Below are 22,425 nucleotides of genomic sequence, written 5' to 3' on the forward strand. Positions count from 1 at the left end.
TCTCAGAAAAGTACAGAATAAAGCTTGTTCTGTTGCACTGAGTCAGAGGGAAATACTCAAAGCCGCGGCGGGTATGTTTCATTTGAGTGAGAGGATAAATGATCTTGTTCAGGTGGAGTTTATTTTTTATTCTTTATACAGTTCACCTCAAGGTCTCAGCGTCTGGCTTCCTTTAAACTGAGGCCACTCAAGACACTGAACAGATCTCAGGGCCAAATGCAAGAAGTTTGTATCGATTGCATTAAAAAGGAAATATTACATTTATGCTGCAAAACACAAACGTGCTGGAACAAGGAAGACGTTACTGTTTTACAGATCAGAGCTGATAATATTCATCTTCATGAAGTACAACTAATTAAATACATTAATCTAAATCTGTGTGTAGTGTCTCAAAGTTGTGCTCATTTACAAACCTTTGCTGAAACAAAACTCCAACTCCGTGTTAAAGCTACACTTTTATAAACAACGGTTTATCTTCTGTAGACCAGGAACAATCTCATCAGATTTAATTGCACTAAAATCAATACAAAAAACAATCAAATCAAACCCGTAAAAGACTGAAAGCTTCGAGTGAACACTCACATGTTTGAGCTCCAGTAGAACTTGTCTGGTCAGCTCGATCCTCTTCTTGTTGACGTGCTTGATGGCCACCAGGTTTCCCTGCGTGCAGCACGACAAGAGACACAACCTTCAATATGTGAGGAGGTAAAACGAGCACAGGGACATGCAAAAGTCTAAAAAAGAGGACAAACAGATCCGATTTTATTTGAATATGCTTGTGTTTTGTGTGATCCTCCTTTTTTTGAGCTTTTCATGTGATCTCCCCGGTTGTGTTTTCTTTACCTCTGTTATTGTTCCTACATGGAGTAATTTAGGTCCATAAAACAAAACCCCAGAAACTACATCCATCCTTTCTTATGTCCTTGACAGACTAAAGCTGTATTAAATGTATGTGATGGAAATGTGCCTTTCTAAATAAAAAGAGAATTTCAAAAAAAAAAAAAGAGGACAAACAAGGATCTTGAAGATGGAGAGAGCGAGAGAGAGAGAGAGAACAGCATCGTGAGGTTCAGCCTGCAGGTGAATTCTGTTTCTTTGAGATGTGAGGATCAGTTCAGGACACAAGGTGAATTCCTCCGAGCTGCAGACGTGACAGACGGACAGAAGCATAGAGTATGTTTTCCAGAATTTGCAGGTTTTCTTGGATTGTGCGTCTCATTTGTGCTTTGGCGTCAGATTTAATCGACCCGGGCCTGTATTGAATTTGAGAAATGTATCCGTGCTCGTCTGTTTCAAGCTGTACCGTGACATCAGCGTTTATATGAAACCCAGCTTCAACACCGAGACACTCATCTCATTAGTCAGCAGGATCTTTGTGTCACATTTCCTTTGCTCCTCCTCCTCCATCTCACAAAATAACAGCAGCAGCAGCAACTCCTGTCCAGACTGAGGCCGGAGAAGGAAAAGAAATGGGAGAAAAATCTCAAAAAACGTTCTGCAGCTCGCAATCAAAACCCGGCGAAACTCGCCCACACTCTCTCTCTCTCTGTCTCTCTCCTCTCCGGCTCTTTCTCGCCCGAGTGTGCACACGTGTGGGAGGGAAGGGAGTGCGCAGGAGTTGAAAATGTCAGAACTCACTAAGCCTTACCTTAAAATAGCCCGTTTTAGCAAATAGCTGATATTTTCCATGGGCAGTTATCAAGGAGCCGTAGCTGGAGCCTCTCTGCGAAGATGGAGAGAAGAAAGAGGAGAAAGAGAGAGGAATAAATGTGTTGATTAGAGAAAGGAGGATTTAATCTTCCTCTTCACTGCGATGTAGATTTTTCTAAAGGGCTTTCACCCACTGACATTCATACACAAAATACTTTTCTCCGTGCAACATGAAATTGCCTTTCACTTATATCTGAGAGAATAAAGCGATTTCAGTTTTTCTACACAACGCCAACTCGAGTCCTTGGGCGAATGTCTGCAGTCCACACAAAGTGAATAACAACCACGTGGGCGCTGCAGCACACAAACTGCCAGCGCAGTCGACTACACGTTTGTATAGAATGCAAATATTGGCAACACATTGCACGATGGAAAATACATTGGTCTGGAAAATTACTGTGTTTTCCACACGCACGCACACACGTGATCCCAGGAACTGGACGGAAAGCCTGTAATGAAAAAGGTGTGTGCATGTGCTTCTCATGAACGCTTGCATGTGCAGGATGAAACACGACCCAGAGGAGATGCATTAGCCCTCAGACAACACAACCCGATACTGGAGGAAGACGTGATGAGGAATCACACACACGCAGGGCGAGAGCTTATTTTAACAATCATTTAATATGCGTCTGCCACCGCCGAGCCCGGCCACCTTCAACAAACCACAGGCACAGCTCCCAGGAATGTGTAAACTAACAATGGATTTGGATTCTCTCTCCGGGCTGAAGCTCGGGGTCTTTTCTGAGAAAAACCACAAACTGCGTTTTTAATACACAGCTCACGGTGTGTAAAGAGGGAGAGGCACCAAACTCCAAACGCCTCCAATTAGCTTCTCCTCAGCTCCTGGAGGGTCCAAGTTTTTTACGGGAGAATCTCGAGGATTTGATAATCAGTCGTGTGTGAATGAAGCTCGGGATCATCAGGAAATAATCACATCTGCTGAGGAAAGATGTTTCCTTGAGCCTGTCGGTTGTTATCACATCGTAGAGAAGAGTCGTATTCAACGTGTTCGAATTCTAAATACTATTTAATATTATTAAATTGTATACTCACACACATTTTTTACCATTGTGTGCATCTGACACAGGCGACAATTAAGACTTGTGTTATTTCATAGGACAAATGTAATATAAAAAATATCGAACCCGCAAACGATTTGTTATATAAAATACAAGTTCACAGTATAGAGCTTCATCATTTCATCGCAGATCGATTGGTTTAAATCCCATGTCTTCCCATAAGAGTTTGTTAATCTGAATATAAAATCTTACATGTATTAAAAAACAAACACGTAAGCAGCAGCAAATATATAATAATTAATAGAAACGACAACGTATTTAGGGCCCGAGCACTGACATCAAAGGTCAGGTGAGGCCCTATTGAAATTGTAAGGATTATTATTATTCAGGCAAATGAATTGGCTTTTTGAGGGCTTTACCATGCTCAAATTCTTACCAAAATTTGCAGAAAGTTAGAAAGTGGTGAAAATTTTACGTATTCTGAAGGAATTTTCAATGGGCGTCGCAAAATGGCTCAACGGTGCCCCCCGAGACCCCTGGAACGTGTTCACATTGACCCGTCTTCACAAAAATCGATACACAGGTGTATCATGACCAGACAAACAAAAAAGTCTTAGGTGCAATTGGAAAAACACAACAGGAAGCCTGCTATTTTGTATTTAGTGGCCATTTTGGCCATATTCCACATTTTTACTTTGATGTACTTGTACCAGGGCTTTCATTTCTATTTGATTTCTTCTCAAAACACAGTCTAGAAGCACGTCGTACTGTCGGAGGTACTTTGCATATCAGTTAAGTAAGGTTACGAATATTTATTTTCTTTAATGTTACCAAACAATTGAAGGTCCCATAGTTTCCCGTGCATCATTTTCTGGAGACATCGTGTTTCTCTTATCGAACAGTAAAGAAGCTAGTTCTATAGTTTGGAACATCAGATCGTCTACCTGCGACAGGGTGAGTCGACTGCCGGCTCGCTTGTGGTATTTGTTGGGGCTCTCGAACTGAAGGTCCTCCCAGCGAATCCTCCACAGCATTCCAGCCAGCTCCTTCTCCAGCTTCAGTTTCCTGCAAGAAGAAAAAACTCAGTAAAATCAGTTTAGAGAACAAGAAGCACACGATCCTATTCAGGTGATTGAAGGACGCTGTGGATAAAAGTGTATTTAATTACGAGTTAACCAAACTCATTCAGAGTCAAGGTGGTTTGTTGAGTCACAGCTTTGGTTTGAAACAACTTAGATTTAACCTTAAGCAGCTAATTGTTTCATTTTTGGATGTGTTGATGTGTTGATGTGTGCAGGTTCGGGAGTTTGTGTTCTTTTAGATCTTAACTCCACTGCTCTGTAATTACACTTTGCTTATTGAACTTTGGTGAAGAGTAAAACAAACTTCTCTTCAGGACAAAGGCGTCTTTCTGCCCAGAAAACACAACGTATCCACAGTGAAGAGCCGCCGGCTTCTCGTTGACTCGACCGATTATTAATCTGTAATTTCACGTAAATAGAAACGTTGTCAAAACATGAGTCTAAATCCATTTTACAGGTTATTTGTTATGTGTCATTCAACCTTTATCTTTGGGGTCAAAGACCTTAGTTTAACTGGTTTGTCTCTTTCTTATAAGATCTCACTAATAATACTGTTCTTCCTCATGTTATAGACAGAGTCTGTTTCACCATCTTAAACAAATTAGAGTAAATAATGAACCGAGTCATTAACATGTCAGTGATATATTCAACATTTAGTTTTGAGCATCAGTCTGACTGGAAAGGACCGAGAGCCAGAAGCCGAGAGGAATTCCAGTAAATCTGCAGATGTTTGGGAGCAAGTCTCAGGAGAAGAGAAGCTGTTGATGTTGTTTCTTGAAACGTTCAGACTCGACTGTGTGTTTATCGTACTGACTTAAACACTTTCAAGAGTAAAAACTACTTATTCCAGAGTCGTGAAAACCAATTATTTGTTCTCTCGAGGAAAAATTCATCTTCTGTTTGAAACGCTCAGAAAATGGAAAAAGGAGCCGGGACCCTCACATTCCAGTCCAATCTGAAAAGGTGTAAAACGCTTCCAGATGGCAGCAGGGAAATTATTGCAGCGTTTGCACATCACCGCGTTTTAGCCTTTTCCCGAACCCCCCCCCCCCCCCGACCCGAAAAAGAATCACCTCTTTCTTTATTGTTTCACCTGGACAGACGCTGGTGTTGCTGGACCCGGGGACTTAAAGGGGGGATTCTGATGCTTGTTTGTGTCTACAAATATACTCCAGACCGTGCCGCTGCACATTCTCAGAACAGGAAACTCCATTAAAACCTGCAGCTTAGAAAAAAAAAGGTATTTTTCTATTTAGAGAGCGTCGCTCAGAGAGCTCTGGCAGCCAGAGGGGCAAAGTGTGGGCCTTCACACTGGGCCTATTGTTTCATAAGTCCCACATGTGAATACCTCTGCTGGACCAGCCCTTCCATTAAAACAACAGAGCCACTGCTGCACCCCCCCCCCCCCTCACCCTACTGCTGCACAAGAATCAAACGAGAGCCGACCAACGTCAATACAGCTCGATAACATGTACACGTGATTAATAATGAGGGTAAATCATCTGCTGCTTCAACAATACAGTTCTATCTTATTTATTATTATTTAATATACATTTTAAGCAGGAAATTGTGTGTTTTATTTTTTTGTTAATTTGCAGGATTATATTAAAACTTGTTTAGGGGACTGATATTTAAACGATGGGTAATTTGATTCAGATCCAAATCAGAATCTGGATCTAGTGACTTTAAATAAACAACACAAACCAACAGATTCAATACACAGGTTGCTTTTTATTATTAAATTGTATACTCACACACATTTTTTTTTACCATTGTGTGCATCTGACACAGGCGACAATTAAGACTTGTGTTATTTCATAGGACAAATTGTAATAGAAAAATATCGAACCCGCCACCGATTTGTTATACAAAATACAAGTTCACAGTATAGAGCTTCATCATTTCATTGCAGATCAATTGGTTTAAATCCCATTTCTTCCCATAAGAGTTTGTTAATCTGAGTATAAAAATCTTACATGAATTAAAAAAAATAAACACGTAAGCAGCAGCAAGTATATAATAATTAATAGAAACGACAACGTGTTTTCTATTTGATTTCTTCTCATTCAAAAATAAATATATATCTGTCTTATAAATTGCAACCCTCATAGTGTATAAAGCGCCCCCCCGACCCCCCCATCCCCCGAGCTGGAGAGACTTACTGACAGTCGGATCTGAGATAGAACGACAGAATAACAGTGACACAACTCCAAAGTGTTTGAAAGGCATTAGTGGTGTTTTCGTAGGTCAAGTAGTGAACATGGAGCCTTTCAGCAGCCGGCCGGTCGTAAGGCTCTGCTGTCTGCGTCTCCGTCCATCAGCAAAGCTCCTCTGGTGTCTGCACAGGAAACAGGAAGCAACTTGTTAGCATTGGTATCAAACAGAGCCGTCACGGAAAAAAACCTTCTAAAAGACGCTGGACTTTATATTTCCCTCCAGCGTTTACAGTTTAATGGCCTCTGGGCTCAGATCCAGTGAAAGGAAACATGTTCAGGTGTGTGAGGGAAACGCTTTTTCCACGTATAAAACTGTCGCTGATGCAAATGATGGATCTAAACATAGTCGGAGTCGGGCGGAGCGAGTAAAACTGTGGGTCAGGACCCAAAAACAGCAGCACAGAGTTCCCCTGTTGGGACAGAAATAGATTCTTGTCACCGAATTTTTACACTTCGAGCCCAGATTTTAAAAATAAGACCAGGAGGAGAAATGGGTATTTCATTAAAACACTTACCGGCCAAGAGTGGAGGAAGAGGAGCTAGCTGATCAGCACTCGCTGCACCCGGAGCTGCAAAGAACCCAGAGGAGGAAACATTAACCTTTTCAGAATCAAGTGCATCTAATCATCTGCAAGTTATTTTAATAAGAAACATAATGAAGTCAGATAACAGATTTCAGGTTTAGGGGATTTACCTCAGGCGGACAGCTGCTCCTCCGTCTTTCTCCCACCATTCTTCGGATCAAAAACCATTGCGAGTGGCTGGTGATTAACACGCGATCGTGTTAATAGTCAGTATTTGGGAAAGTGTTCAGATTACCGCTGTGATCTGTTAGTGAGCGTCAGAGCTCGTGTGGCGACATTACACCGTCGCTGCGATTAGTGGCAACGGAATTAAATGACGAGTAGAAGAAGTTGATTGAAAAAAGGAGGGGAAATAGAGACATTTCATAACATGCAGATTCATTTTTTTACCCGTGAGAATAACCAGAATTTAGTTTATCCTCCAGTAGCTTGATTGCATGATTCATTTTATGCTGTGATTAAATGAGACTTCATCTAATTCTCACAAGCACTTTCATCTGAATTGATATTTACACACAGAGTTATGATCAGAAACAATGAATTGCAGGTCATTATTGTTGCAGGGGGTGGAAATACAAAAAAGTTAAACATCATTTCAACAATATTTGTAACTTCTCAAACCCAGAATCTGTCTCTGATCTGTTGCACCACATTCCCTGGTGCTTCACTTCTGATCTGTTCTCACACTAACGTCCAACAAGCTCCACGACTTCTGCAGATTCGGCCAAATATCTGAACATTTCTAGATCCAGCTGATAAAAAAAGCAGCTCCATCTCCACTAAATCATATTATCTTTGTCAAAAGTCAGTGAAACAATCTGCCGGAGCAGAGAGTTTTGAATATTTGGATTCAGAAACACTGAGTTCACGAGTGCGGATTCCTCCAGCACGACCCCGACACCCGGACCATTGAGTTTACCAGCTATTTTCAAAATGTACAAAATGTAGAACATATGACTTTATAACAGAACATGAGCTCACACAGTCCACTAACACGTTCAAGCCAACGCTAAAGGCAAAGTATCAGATCTTTCTTTCCTTTAATGCTGATTTCAGACTGTGTCAGGTGATGTAAACATGATCACATGATCTCCACAGCTGTATTAACGCATCACTTCCTGTCTCCGGCTGCTGCTAGAACCTCCCGCTGTGTTGTGCATGTGTGAAAGACGAACTTCGGGTGAACTCAGTCCTCCAGATCTTTGTGAATGTAAAAGTAAAACAAACTCTGTGGCCAATCAGAGAGGACTTAAAGAAACAGGGGCGGAAACCAAGTGTTTGAGACAGAGGCTGAAAAGAGGAGCTGCAGCAAGTAAAGCACGTAAACCTTGTTAAGAAGTAACACAAATTTAACTCTGTCTCAACAACATCTACAGAGAGTTTTCACTGACTCGTCTAGAAACAACCGGATAAGTCCGACGTAATACAGGAGAAGATCAACCAGAAAGTGAATTTGCATTGAAGGCTCATAATTTCTATGTTTGCAGTGTGAAGGGTGGAAACCTGGCGTCTGAAAAACCTTTCGAACAACAAACAAACACGTTAACAAACGTTCGAGACACGTCGAACAAATCACCTCGACTGATGTGTTTTCCACTTGACATCAGCAGAGTGAGGATCATTAAAGAAAAGGTGGCGTTTAGCTTTAATCCCGAGCAAAAGGAAACAAACCAAATGAACACACTAATGCTCATTAAAGGAGAGCAGCACTAAGGGTCGTCTGGGGCCAGGACGTGAGCTCACTTGGCGTCTTAAACACACTTCACCGCTGCTTTAACGCCGTCACCTGCTGAGACGTTTCTGTGGCAACAATCGTGTAAATACCGCACTGGCACCTAAAGCAGCACGACTCGTAAATCCTTCTCCAAACACGTCTCTGCCTCCCGCTCTCGCTCTCTCTCTCTCTTGCTCTCTCTCTCTCTCGCTTGCACTCTTTGCAAGAAATACCAAAAAAACAACAGTTGGAGCTGAAAGCATCACAGACGGGAACAGACTCACCTGTAAATGAGGAAACTGGAGATTCCGAAGATGATGAGCGCCAGACCGGAGCCCACGGCCACGATGCCCAGAACCGGCAGATGACCTGGAAACAGGAGATGGATTCCACACTCAGTCTGTGTCTCTCACGTGCTCAACACATGTCCACATATCTTTTTTTTTAAAGGAGAAACACAGAGCTGTGACTTCCTGGATCACAGCTGCTCCTCCTTAGCAATGTCTCACTCTGACCCCGGCTCCGACGCTCCGGGGCTTTTATCTGAGCTGTGTTGATGTTTCAATCACACGATGGTTTTGATGAGATGAAAGAAGAACGAGACTCAGAGACACACACGTCCACTGAGGCTGATTGGACACATCTGCCTTGTGTTTTTTTCCACCGGTATTTGTTGAGAAATTTCGAAAAACTTCATATTTCACTAAGTTCCAAAAAGACCCTTTAATCAAAAGTCAACAAGTTTCAGTTTATCCTGGTAAAACGCAAACGTTCTTGGCAGCGGATCTCACGATTACAGTTTTAAATATTTATTCGATTCATAAATCGAATCCATTTTTCAAAACTAAGAATCATATTGATCGCCCCCTGGTGGCAGGCTGCAGTATCCGTCATAAACCCTGCCTACTCCATGTTAGCAGATAAGAGCTCTGAAGTAAAACGCCTCTTTTTCCAATAACCGTTTCTTTCATATTAGATAGTTGCCATCACATTGATGTTTGTGTTCATGTCTCTGATAAGTTTGGATTATTTAGTTATTTGATGATATACAAATGGGGAGGGGGGGCAGCTGAGACTTTGAACAGCAGCTCAATCTCCACAGCACCGACTCCAGATGATAACAGAAGCACAAAATGGCAGCACCAGGATATTTTGGCTTTAGTTTTGTGCCACATGAGGAAGTGAAGATCCATATATTTCCAGTCACTGGTTCACACATGAACTGAAGCTCCTCCATGTTTCTCCAGGTCCAGACTCTTAACTCTGGCTTCAGATTTACTGCTCCTCCGCTTGTTATCCCTCCTTCATTCCAAAAGACATTTCTAATTGCTGTGGTTTTCCTCCGCACTTCATCATCTGAGACGTTTCGCTCTGAAACTGTCGCTCGCTTCATAAACCAGAGACGAGTTCCAGCTCTTATCTCTCACTCGGCTTCTTACTCCAGCAAATATTACACTTCTTTTACCTCATTGAGGCAAAAAGAGTTGAAGGAGAACAACACAACATGCATCATCACCGGGAAACTTATCACAGGACCTGCAGAGATTATCTGCGAGATTGATTATCCTCCTCGGCTCAAACTTTTCATTGGTTGTTTTGAGCAGATTTGACTCCTCATGGAACATACCATCATTGCAGGAGGGGTCGTCCTTGGAGAACACACAGGGGGGGTTGTCCAGCGGTGGACCCCCACTGGGCCAGTGGATCTTCTCTGACTGGGACCAGATGATCTCTTTGGTGGATCCATTGTAGAACGCCACGAGCTGCAGACACAGATACACTGATTTCAACACAGGGAAATAAGAATATTACAGAAATCTGTCACTTGGTGATTCCATCGTTGGTCTGGAAACATCAGGAAGTTGTTATCGTCGTGTGAGAAAGTTATCGTAGCGTTTAGCTCAATACTCTTTGTCTTATACATATTATAAATAAAATAAATACTCTCAGCAGAGAGGTTACTCTGTTTGATTACAGATTTCCATTAAACGTGGATATGGACAAACAGGCAGGAATCAATTATCTCTTTCTTTAACATTGTGAGTTTAAAATAATATATTTTCACCAATTTCCCAGTGATTAATCCATCTTAATCTAGATTTTTAAAGATCTGGCATATTTAGAGGTAGAAATTAGGTGCAGATCAGACCAGAGAATAGTATTTACAATTCTATACAAATGAAAAAGTGACACCTCTGATTAAATCACATCATCTGATCAGTAAAAACCACATCTACTTGAGCAAAGTGTGACCAGCTTCCTGCAGCTCAGCTTTGAGCTTTGTGAGCATCTGTTGTCCTGCTGTGAAACACGACTCTTGTATTTCTAACGAGCCGGAGGGGTTTCTACATTTCCCAGCATGTTCTCTCCTCTCTGCTGAAGGCTGGCAGGCCGTCACCCCGACAGAGGGTCGACCAAACAATGCAGAATGTGACGGTGAAGGGGGGGAAGAGGCTTCACAGGCTGGAATAGCTCCAGTTGCTTCACCTCAGGGCCTGAACTTCCTGCTCACTGCCACCAGGAGAATCTCCAGCTCATCGTGAAAAAGCTTTTAGACTGAAGACGGCAAAACCTGAGCTCAGGTTCAGCTTCAGCTACACGTGTAAATGTGAGAGTGAATGTAAGTGGTAGAGAATGTTTTAGGTGTTTTAGATCCAGAGGACTAAGAGATCAAACCAGGAACCGACCCAGAAGCTTCTTGCCCTAAAATCAGGTATCAGACAGAATCTGTTTAAAGAGATCCCAGCGTGAATGAGTGGAATCGATCAGATTCTGTTGCTTCCTGTGATTCAGCAGAGAAACAGAACCACAACAATAAGGTCCCTGGTGTTGAAGCCTCAAAAATAAGATTTGTAGACAGATTTGAATCTCATCATAATGTGTAAAGCAGGGGTCTTCAATGTTTTTCAGTTCCAGGACCCCCAAACTGATGGAGGGATGGAGCAGGGAGCCCCTACTATATATATTGTCAAAAAATTGTGTTTTATATTAAACTGGGCCTAGTGCCATGTATAAACATAGCTACCCTGTTATTGTGCATTTAATATTAAGCTATTCAAATACTTCACAGGTTCATATATTCATGTTTTTATTATTATTTGTCGCTGACTAAAAGATAACGTCGTCTGCCTCCATTCATCCGTTCGCTACTAATATGTTGGATTCATGTTAATGTGTATTTAAATATATATTACATTTAAAAATATACAAAATTGTTGAAGACCTCTGGTGTAAAACAAAATCCTCCAGACGAGAAGCACTTATTGCAATATGAAGAATATACTGCATCCTGATTATGATAATGATTATACAGTGAAAATAACAATCAATACAGGGTATGATCCACGGAGTCGGCCCGAGTTCATCTGATGGATATTATTCTATTTTGAAAGAAACGTCCATATGTCCTCAGCAGCTGGATTTCTCTGAAACCATCTGGCGTCTCCGGTTTCATACATCGTCAAATACACAACGCACTCAGCCGCCTGGCGTCCTGAAAGCCGACACCGGCCTGTGATGTTTCCAGCCGGGGCCGGCGGCTCCTCGGGTCAATCGGTCAATACGGATCGACCAATTAAAAGCCGAGGATAAATGAGACCAGGAAGTCCCGCCGGCGGCCTCCGAGGACCGCCGTGAAATCCTAACTGAAGTGAGCAGCTCCTAACCCACTTCTTCTGCCCTCACAGAACAAACACAAACACTGCAGCTCACACACTCGCAGCCTTGTGTGTTGCAGAGCACGACATGCACAAATATTTTCATCGGGGGCCGAGAGGGAAAATTTGAGGTTTTATGCATCTTATCATTAGAGGAGTGCGGAATATCTCCAGGAACAAGCAGTTCACTGCATCAGCAGCAGAACAGAAGGAAAAGCTGAGGTTTCAAAACTAATCGTGCTGCAAACAATCACAATAAAGTTTAATTACAACGATTAGAGACGCCTGGAGTGAGGACGTCCATTTGTAACTCGCACACTGAGGAACGGTCGACAGCTTTTAGTTTCCTTTACACAATAACGTGACGTGTTATTCACTCTTATGTAATCATCACCATCATCATGGGCACTAAGATGCTTTTTGTTTCAGGAACTTACCGAAGACAAGACTATTTTTTGAAGGATGATCCCACATTTATGTGAAAAGACACAAAAGCTTCTAGAAATAAAAACAGCCTGATGTGCACCAACAAAGCAAATAAGTTCATATATATATATACTGATTATTACAGTTAACTCACAACAAAATAACATGTGTCTGAATGATTCAAGTATCAGAAACTGTCATGTACTGAGATGAGGGTGTGGTAAATTCAGCTCAATAGATCCCTGTAACCTGGGTGTGAACCAGAATCACATGTTTCAGCATGCAGCCCTCATCTTAAGATTCTCAGTAATTCCTCCTTGTATTTTTAGTGAGTTCTCTCCTCTAGGGAATGATCTCTGACCTGTTAATGGATGAGTATAGAACATGGGTCTTTGTCTTTCTGCATGAGGCATGTTGTTATGGATACACTATTTCATTTACATTATATGCTTAGACACATGCAATTGTGTCCTGCTGAACCACGAGATTTGGGACGTTGTTTTGCCTTGGGTCGCTACCTCTCTATATAATGCAGGCTTCCATTATTGGTGTGTGGATGTCTCCGGATTTCTAGAGTCCGTCCTGACCTGTAAGACTTTTGTGTAATAAACTTTAAACTGTACAAGCAAGTTTTGGGTCCGCGGAGAATTCTTTCTTCAGCATCAACTTCACCATCATCGACACCTCTCGGCTGCTCAGAATAGACGATAAGGGCAGAGAGGAGTGAGACACAACCAGGGACGTTCTCCATAGTGGCATCAAATCTAAATCTCAACTTTCCATGAAAATGTCCACAGTGCTGTTGTTTCCTATCCTTGCTCTCTGAATCCATCCCATAATGTGTTACCAGTTAAACCCTGAACTCCCCTCATCGATGCATCACTCACCCCGAACTCTCCGCTCTCCTGGTCCGTCATGCTCCACAGGTTCACGTCGATCTCTCGGGCGTTCTTGTGGTCGGTGTTAACGAGTCCCGTCACTCCTGAAAGCAACAGACACACACGTCACAGATCATCAAGAGTCCTTCAGTTCATCTCTCTCTCTGTCCGTTCATATCAGTGCAATATCTACGTGGATTCATACAGAACAAGTTTCTATATCACACAAACGTCTCCAGACGAGAGATTCATCCTTGCTCTGCACTTTCTGATGGATTCATTTCAAACATAATGATTGTTTAAGATTAACACCAACAGATTCACGTCGATCTTGGAAAGAAATCCGTCCACAGCCGTCACATTGAGTTTATTTTCTACATCTTCTACATCTAATGTGCCTGATATTTGAAAAAAGCTGTTGCTATAAAACCAGGTATCATTAAAAACATGATCAACAGTCCACACTAATGAAAATCAAGGTTTCCAATGTTTTCCTGGTCACTCGACCCTCATCCTCTCGTTTCTAGCTGAAGCCACACCCCCACATCGTGCTGACTCAACCACGATGACACCGAGCGAGTGGCTGAGCGCCCACATCGAGCATCAGAGGGACGATTAACTCAAGTGTTGCACGTTAACTGTTTAATAACACTGTAATTACCGTGTTGGAGAGGAGCATGTTAATCACATTTGGGTTAAACGGTGCTTTTCAGCCACTTGTTTCCTGAAGAGCTGCACTGGTTTGTTTCTCGCTCGATGTGTTTGAACGCCACTGAAAGGTTCTCGTGCGCTCACCCCAGAATCGGCGGTTCTGCGTCCTCATGGTGATGTTGATGCCGTCGTTCTGAGCCCCCCCCTCCGCCAGCGTCTCCTCCAAGGCCATGGCGTACAGCACGAAGCCGTCGTAGAAGCTCCCGGCGATTAAGTCCTTCTGCAGGAGGAGCGGTGGCGTTATGAACAAGCAGCCGGAATGTTTCATGCCACATTCACACGGTTTTTGATTGATGGAAAAGTTGGTTAACATTATAAAACCCGTCGTTCAGCCAGGTTTCAAGAGCCTACCGCCATGAGAAGACCTGATCTGGGCCGGTGGAGTCGCCAAATACCAACAACGCCCGCATTTATGAAGATCTTTAAAAAACAGCTCCTTTAATTTAGTGCTGTAAAACACTAATGGCCGTGTTGAAAGACGCCATAAACGTATTAATTGCAAACATTATTGTAAACAGCAACAGCACACTGGGTATTTTCTCTGCAGAACTCACCAGCGATGGTTCCAGATCCACGCCGAAGTCCTTCTTGGCTCTGGCGTGAAGCCTCGTCTGGAAGTCCTTGTACTCCGGGTTATCGGGGGGGCGGTACGTGATGACAAACACCGACTAGAGGAGACACAGAGCACAGCCTGAGAAATGAGATAACTGACTAATTGGCAAACTCGTGTACTGGCGAACGGTTATTAAGCTTTCTTGAGCTTTTAGCATTTTGTGGAGTGACTTTAGCACATTTCTGCAAACATTAGGATTCAAGATTCAAGATTCAAGATTCAAGATTCAAGATTTGTATTGTCAAATGCACAGAGATAACATGAAGCAGTCACTGGCAATGAAATACTTGGGTCACAGGCTCTCTTTAAGCAATGCTCAGTAATTTCAACCAAAAAAATAAAATAAAAAAATAAATAGTATAAAATAGAATAAAATAGAGTATCAAAAATTTAAAATAGAAAATAAAATATATATATCTAAATATATATCTTTACAGATGAAGAGAAAAATAAAACAACAATAGTTAAATTTGTGCAGTAGTGCAAATATTCAAATATGCTTATTACGGTGCTGGTGCAAATATGCAAATGTGCAAATATGCCAGGGTTCTGGTACATTAGGAATAAGAAACATCCATATACTGGATAATAACTATTAATAATCACTTATTCAACCAAGGTAGTTCTAGTGGAAGTAGATCAGTCGTTTAGAGACACAACACAAACCTCTGTTTACAGTACAAGAGTCGGTATTAAATGAAATATAGCACAAATGAAATCTATCATTTAAAATAAAACCTTTCCAACTTAAGTGTCTGATGAAAGTCTGACAGATTTTCACACGGGATCTGTCGGTTACACGTTTCTGAAACAAGAATTTCTGTCGATATCCTCGCTTCTGTCACAAAAACAAGCTTCAGACGTTTCTGTGGAATCTCTCAGCTTCTCTTCCTCCAAACTGGAGAAGCTCACAGGTCGTTTTTCATGTCACAGCAGTTATTGGAACCCGACCACAGACTTCCACAAGCAATCATCATCCCACCGAAGGAAGCATGTTGCCATAATGAGCCCGGTTACGAGCTGCAGACAAACGAGCGCTTTGCAACATCAGCGGAGTGGAAGCCAAGAGTTTGTTCTCCAGTCAAGGTTCAGTTCAAGGAGCAGTCTGATTAAAAACAGATCAAGAGATAATGCAAAAGCTGTTTAATACTCATTAGTGGTTTCAACACAGCAAATCACTTCACTTCGTCCATAAATCTTTTCTCTTGACTTTAATTTTAAATTGTTTTAAGGCTTGAAATGAATCCAACTCTTGATGTCACGACACAAACAATGAGCGTGCGATTACATTTGATGTTTGAAGAACGATCATCAGTAGCTGTCTTCTCGTCTTTGACAGGACAAATTAAATAACTATAATTAAACCTGACTTTTGCAATGAAATTAGAGAATAAGAGATAAGAGGGTATTTTTAAACGTGCAAAGATAAAAGGTGGAGATATATTCATGCAAAACACTAATTTAAAACAAAATGTATATGCATTTTGAACACGTTAAGCACTTCTAGCAGAAGCTGCTCTCGCTCAGAAATTTGTGTTTGGTGAATTTAAAGAAGCCAACGTGACATTTAGAGTAAAAACAAATTAGACGATCGACACGTCTCGCCCACGCTGCTCCGGCTCCGTGCACTAATTGGTGGCTTCCTGTGAAAACACATCCCTCTAATTCATTAATGTCATGCAGGAATTCCACTCTGTAAAGTGGTGGAACGACAGGGGGGGCCATGTCCAGCGGGGGGCTCAATTAGCCCATCGGAAAATATGATTTTTATACATATACATGGACGTCATTAGCATAAAATATTCCCCTGGTTCAACTTTCCAACGCCGGCCTCAGACTAATTGTCGTTGGACATGTTAACTGAAGCTCTCAGAGTTTTTGCTCCTTTTCAAAAGCCAAACGACTTCATACTGTGGGGTTGTGTGTTGTGTGTGGTGCTTCGCAGAATGTGTGTAGTGGAAAGAGTGATGAACGATGAGCCGCAGCTTGAGAGGCTCTGACAGGGAAGTGTCAGTCGCTGGAACATTGAATCTCTGCCCACATTTCTGATATCTGCATTGATTAGAAAGGCCTGCGTCCACGTCCGGTGAAATAACATCAAGTCACAGCTGCTTAAAACATCGAGTGAATGTGAACGGCTCAGAAACAGGAAGTAAACCTTGTCAGATAAAAAAGCCCTAAAAAAAAAGTCTGTTTTTTGTAGCTATTCTGGTCTTTTTAGAGTTTGTTGCCCCAAGATATAAACCCTTGTTTCTAACAAAGTTTTGAACAAAATGTCTGTTGGAAAATGCCGTTAGAAACTACAGCTTCTAATACTCCATGTAATACTCCGGATCTTTGAAACCGTGACTCGCTGGGCTCCAAGGTTTTGAAAAACTACTCCAGAAAACCATGTCAGATTAAAAAAAACACTTTCTGCTCTTTTTAGAGTTTATATATATGGTGCCCCAAGATTTGAAACCCTTGTTTCTAACAAAGTTTTGAACAAAATGTCTGTTGGAAATCTGTCTCACTTCACATGGCAGCTTTTTATTTTTAATGCTGTAAGAAACTACAGCTTCATGTACTACTCCGGATCTTTAAACCCTGACTCGCTTGGCCCCAAGGTTTTGAAAAGCAACTCCAGAAACTTCTTGGAAACGAGATAAACTTCTTCTGAAAAAACCATCAGGGGAGAAACGTCTCTGAGTCAAACTTCCGTCCGGATTACGTTGTGTGTAACTCGGTGAGTGCAGCCTGACAGAGATTGTTGGACGCCGGGAGGAAATGAGCAGAAACAGACGTCCTCCTCCTCCGGAGCCACATGGCGGTTTGGGTCTGCTGTTGTTTCCTGCCTTCAATTAGAAATCTGCTTCAACTGGGACAGTTCACATCCAATAAATCTACTGCACCAGGAATCTGAACACAGCCTCAACTTATCTGGAGTAATGACCCAAACATTCTACAGCCTGTGTGTGTGTGGTTGTGTGTTTGTGTGTGTGTGGTGCCTTCATCGTACCTTAAAGACGTTAATGGGATCCTCCCAGTCCGAGTCTGGGCTCTGCCATGGTCGGCGATCCGTCAGGCTCTCGGCGAACACGTCCAGATAGAAGATGGCGTAGTTCTCCGGGTCCTGGACCTCGTTCTGGAACAGCTTCATGATGTTCAGGAAGGTCTCCAGGGGGCCGCAGATATACACGACTGCAGACAGGAGCACCACAGACCAGACGTTTCAGAATAACATGTTTACTTGTCCTTCTAATACGACAACTCAAGTCTTATAATGAGTTAAAAAAGCACATTTTCATAAAACAAATGAATAAATCGGGTCGTTGCAGCAACATTTCTGTTTATTTCCAGTAATAATAGACAAGGAAGAAGAAGAGGAATTAGTTATTTTGAATTGGAACGAAGCTTAAAATGATCACACAACTCTGAACGGTGACTTTTGAAGTGAAACACGTGTAAAAACATTAAAAGGAGCTGGTGGATACATTTCATTTCCCCTGGATGTAAAGTGGAAGGTGCTTGATTCCTTTCACTCAAAACAAGAGGTGAATAAACACCAGATGTAAAACAGAGCCACATCGGGAACCTGCTGGTCGGGTGGGGGGGCTGGAGGGTCCGTACCAACCAGGGGCCTCTATCGGGGGGGTGGGCCCGTTCTCTCTGACATATCCTCATGTTTCCTTTACGGAATAAGCCCTCTGTTGAAGACTCGGGAGGAAATCTGGCCAAGATATTGCAGATAATCATCTTCGCTTTCAAAGCTGAAATCTGCAAAGACTTGAGGACGTTTTGGAAACTGTGATGTCATGAGCGGAGGTGGTGACGTTTCACATCTGCACCTTCAGTCTCGTTGATTAAACATCTGTGAGCTTCCTCTGAGTCTAATTGATCCGGCTCGGTATCGCAAAACCAATCAGGTCCGTCAGAGGCCGAGCGGTGGGACACATCTTTCCACCGGTTCTTCACGGTTTCACATCAGGAAACAAGCAGCGTAACGTGAGCAGCTACATTTCAAACATGTGTCTGCTTCTAATAAAACTCTTTGACGTGTGTCACCGGGCGGCAGCAGCAGATGTGCCGGAGGAGAAGCAGCAGAGAAGACGTGGAAACGGAGACAGAAATCAGTCAAGAGACGACAGGGACACGAGTCCAATTCAAAAGAAACCGGGGTCTGGAAATGTTGAAATGTCAACACGAGCAATCATTCAAGAACCTAAAATAAAAAATACCATTTGGAAGTCTTGGAATTTCAGCTCAGAAACATTTCTGCCTGAGTCCAAAAAACATTTCTGTGCTTTAAACACAAAGGGGAAAAGACATTATAGCTTTAAAGTGAAGTAGCTTGAGATCTGCACTAAAGGTCGACCACTTAGTTTCTGACTATTTGTTTCAATTTGTTTCTGACATGATCCAGCTGCGGAACTGGAACATCTCAGGATATGAAAGAGGAGCAACACATGTAGGAGACAGAAGATTTCACGTTTAATCGATTTTGGGAGCTTCTGGTGAGAATCAGACTCAGAAGGTATTTATTGCCAAGTAGGTTTACACCTACCTGGAATTTGCTCTGGTTATTGGTGCATACAATGAACATAGAAACATAAAAACACAATAAATACACCACACATAAGAAAAACAAGATATATTTACTCACTATTTACTTCTTGTTTACTCACTTTTTCTAATATTTATACAAAGTAAATTAATTTAGACATAAACATATTTATATAAAAATAAGGAGCTGACGCCTCCACCCCCGCCTGAACTATGGCAGCGGTTATTCTTGTTTGTGATTGTGCTTCACCTTTTGAACACTTTTAAAGAAAAATAAATGTGATATGAAGATCTACATGATAAAATTGTTACCTGGGGAAAATATGCTTCACTCTCTGGCTTTGTATTTTTCAAGAGACAAATTCAGTTTCGTCACGAGTCTGACCCCGGAAACCGTTCCTGCTGTTTCCTCACATGTGAAACACAAACTCCATGAACAGACATTTCCAAGTTCACGTCTGAGAACATTCACAATCCTCCTCAATCAGCTTCCAGCTCTCGACTCAGAGTGGAGACGTCTGTTCTGTCACAGGCTCGTCACCCTGCCACCTTCACCCCCCCCCCCCATGCTATTGAGTCACACACATGAAAGAACGCAGCTTTATTTCCATCTGTAGCGTATGTGCGAGCGTCTGCTGCCAGCTCCCAGCCAGCAGACGTTTCCTCGGACCCGGACTCTCGTCTCCTCCAGCTTGTGGACAACATGCCAAGTCGTCCTTCTGTCTCCTGGACGAGTCCCAAAGTAAACGCTCCACACGGGCCGGTGGAAAATGTCCTCCTGTGTTGTAGCAGTCGCACAACGCGTGGAACCCTGCGCTGGTTTTTTTACACAACAGCACATTAAAATTGTTTGGTACAAGTTGTTCCACTCCACAGACTCGGCTCCTCTCGCCACGCTGCAGGAGAAAGCTGCTTCTCAGATGAGTCATTAGGTCTGAGAGTCACATTTTCATCTGAAGGAGGTTGGAACGAGGTTTTCTACCTGAAGGAGGAGCTGGGATCTGATGCCTGATATTGGATAGAAACCTGAGGAGCCATGAGACGGAGACTTGGGCCGGAGAACAATTTTGTTTACCCCAAAACAGCAGCTTGAAAATGAGTCTGATGGTTCAGTGACTTGGAAGAATGTTTCTTCGTCCTGAATCTCAACTGAGTGACGGTCGAAGATTCAACTTTCAGAGTCAGAATCACGTCTAGCAAGTTGAAGACTAAAAACTGTGGATCCGTTGAAAGGTCATTAGAAACCAGCGTTTATCTCCAATGTTCAGCAAGGAAACACACAAACATCCTCTATAATAGATATGTGGAGCAGGTCTATAACCATCACTGCCTTCTGTCCTCACTCTGCGTTTACTTTGTCCTTATTTGGATGTTTGTCTCCTGACAATGAATCACCAGAAATCATGATCCAAATGTGGACAGACACTTCTAAACACGAGTTATATACAAACAGCAAACACACAAAACAACAGAACAGACGACAGACGTTTACGAGCTCTTTGTGTTTTTCTCCTATTAGAAGATTATCACACTCATTTGAGACAAAAAGGCTTAAAACCAAGAAAAGGAAACAGGGAGAAAGTGATGAAGCACGAAGGGATTTGAGCTCATTAGAGAAATAAATCCTGAGAGACGACCGAGGCATCCGAGCACTTTGTTTAGGAGGCGTGTTTTGTTTTGTTGTTTCTGTCATGATCCTCATCAAACTCCTTGTTTCAACACTTTCATGAGGCCGTGAGGTTTTTCATCAGTGGACATTCACGGCACTGTGGCGTTCGTGGTCGCCCGCAGCCCGTGTTCGACCCCCGAGCCGACTCGTGAGGGATTCAGAGAGAAACCACACGTGCACTGGATGTGATGAAGCAACTGTTCCTCGTGGAAACAGCAGGAAGCTGCACAGTGTGTTCGGATCGGCTGCAAACAGATTTCGCTAGGATTCTGTTGCATTTCCCAAAGCAGCGTGTGTGCCCCCCCGATAGCCGTGTCCTCTAATATCAGGACTGTTATGTTATATAATATATCACTGATATGAGGACACCTCACTCGTCCTTAGAGCCGACAGATTAATCCCAGTGTCCAACGCTCAGCTTTAGTCAACCACGAAGGATCCAAACTTCACTTCATGTTTTAATCTACTCTCATTGGTAGACATGGAGTTGACAAAATATTAGGAACACCTCCAACACCATGCAACAGCAGCACAAACCACAGCCTCCATCAAGTCGCTGTTACGTAAATATTGACTTAGTGACACATCTGTAGATTACAAACAAACTACTGAACACATTTCAATTAAACTCGGAGCAAGAATTAGACACAGGCTAAGTTTGGGACATTTCTTTTGACATTTCCACTGAGAATGATTCACGGATCTCGATGATAAATATCAAATACGTTTAGAGGACTGATATCTGTGAGTCTGTGTAACTTGGTGCAGCTTGATTGAAGCTAAAGGAACTGTTGGACCTCGAGTTCTCACACTGAGTTTAGTTTGTAAATCAGGACATGTCCCTGTGCTGGACGGCTCCGTGGACGATCACACACTGGAGCGAGTCATTACTTGTGTTTTTGCCACTTTCTTAATTGGATAACGCCGGATTCTTCTGCGATGACACATGTTTGTCTTCTTAAGAGCGGATTATCCTCCAGCTCGATGTTTTTTCAGCATCTAATCAGTCTGAGGAGCTTTTGTGCTGTTAAACAGACGACTCGTAGCTTTGCATCCTGGGAGTCTTTTCACAGGAGACGTGATTTCTGTAATTACGCCGAGCCGCTACCTGAGCTCCATTGTGAAGGGACTCTCTTTTCATCAGGAGCCACTGGTGTAGTGTGTGATCCACAAAGAGAAACACATGCAACGCTGCCTGGTGTATTATTCCACTCAGCTCTCGTGTGTCACTAATGGAGAGAGAAGCAGCTTGAATACATTCACACTGATCTGCTCTCGTCTCTCAGCAGAAGCAGAGCAGGACGTCCATTATCCGTCCAGGCTGTGGTGGACATTTATATTTTAGAATTACAAAAGGTAACACGTCCGTTCACTGTTCACTGATTTTTATAAGATCTATTTTATGGTATCAAGAATTGATCGAAGATGGACGACATGACAGCTCCACAAAAGTAAAGCCAAATCATCTTGATGGCCCCCTGGTGGCCGGGTGCAGTACAGGTCGTTAAACCAACGTCATCCATGTTAGCAGATGGGACATGGATCAAACTAGGACGGGAGGAAGTGAGGACACATTTATTTACAGTTGATCGTATGAAGTATAGC

The 22,425-nt window shown here is 42.5% G+C and overlaps 1 protein-coding gene across 1 annotated transcript in view; it reads right to left on the reverse strand.

The window, feature by feature from the left end:
• The window catches only part of npr2 (natriuretic peptide receptor 2), a 48,235-nt gene that overhangs the window by 21,014 nt on the left and 4,796 nt on the right, over nucleotides 1-22,425 (reverse strand). Inside the window, exons 2-10 of the mRNA XM_061074287.1 lie at nucleotides 17,608-17,789; nucleotides 14,551-14,664; nucleotides 14,081-14,216; nucleotides 13,295-13,389; nucleotides 9,953-10,088; nucleotides 8,610-8,694; nucleotides 3,674-3,794; nucleotides 1,649-1,723; nucleotides 583-660 (exon numbers count right to left, since the gene is read on the reverse strand). Of these exons, the coding sequence (XP_060930270.1) occupies nucleotides 583-660; nucleotides 1,649-1,723; nucleotides 3,674-3,794; nucleotides 8,610-8,694; nucleotides 9,953-10,088; nucleotides 13,295-13,389; nucleotides 14,081-14,216; nucleotides 14,551-14,664; nucleotides 17,608-17,789 (1,022 nt within the window). The remainder of the gene's footprint in view (nucleotides 1-582; nucleotides 661-1,648; nucleotides 1,724-3,673; nucleotides 3,795-8,609; nucleotides 8,695-9,952; nucleotides 10,089-13,294; nucleotides 13,390-14,080; nucleotides 14,217-14,550; nucleotides 14,665-17,607; nucleotides 17,790-22,425) is intronic.

This window comes from Limanda limanda, chromosome 1 (genome assembly GCF_963576545.1).
Source record: "Limanda limanda chromosome 1, fLimLim1.1, whole genome shotgun sequence".
NCBI classification, from domain to species: domain Eukaryota; kingdom Metazoa; phylum Chordata; class Actinopteri; order Pleuronectiformes; family Pleuronectidae; genus Limanda; species Limanda limanda.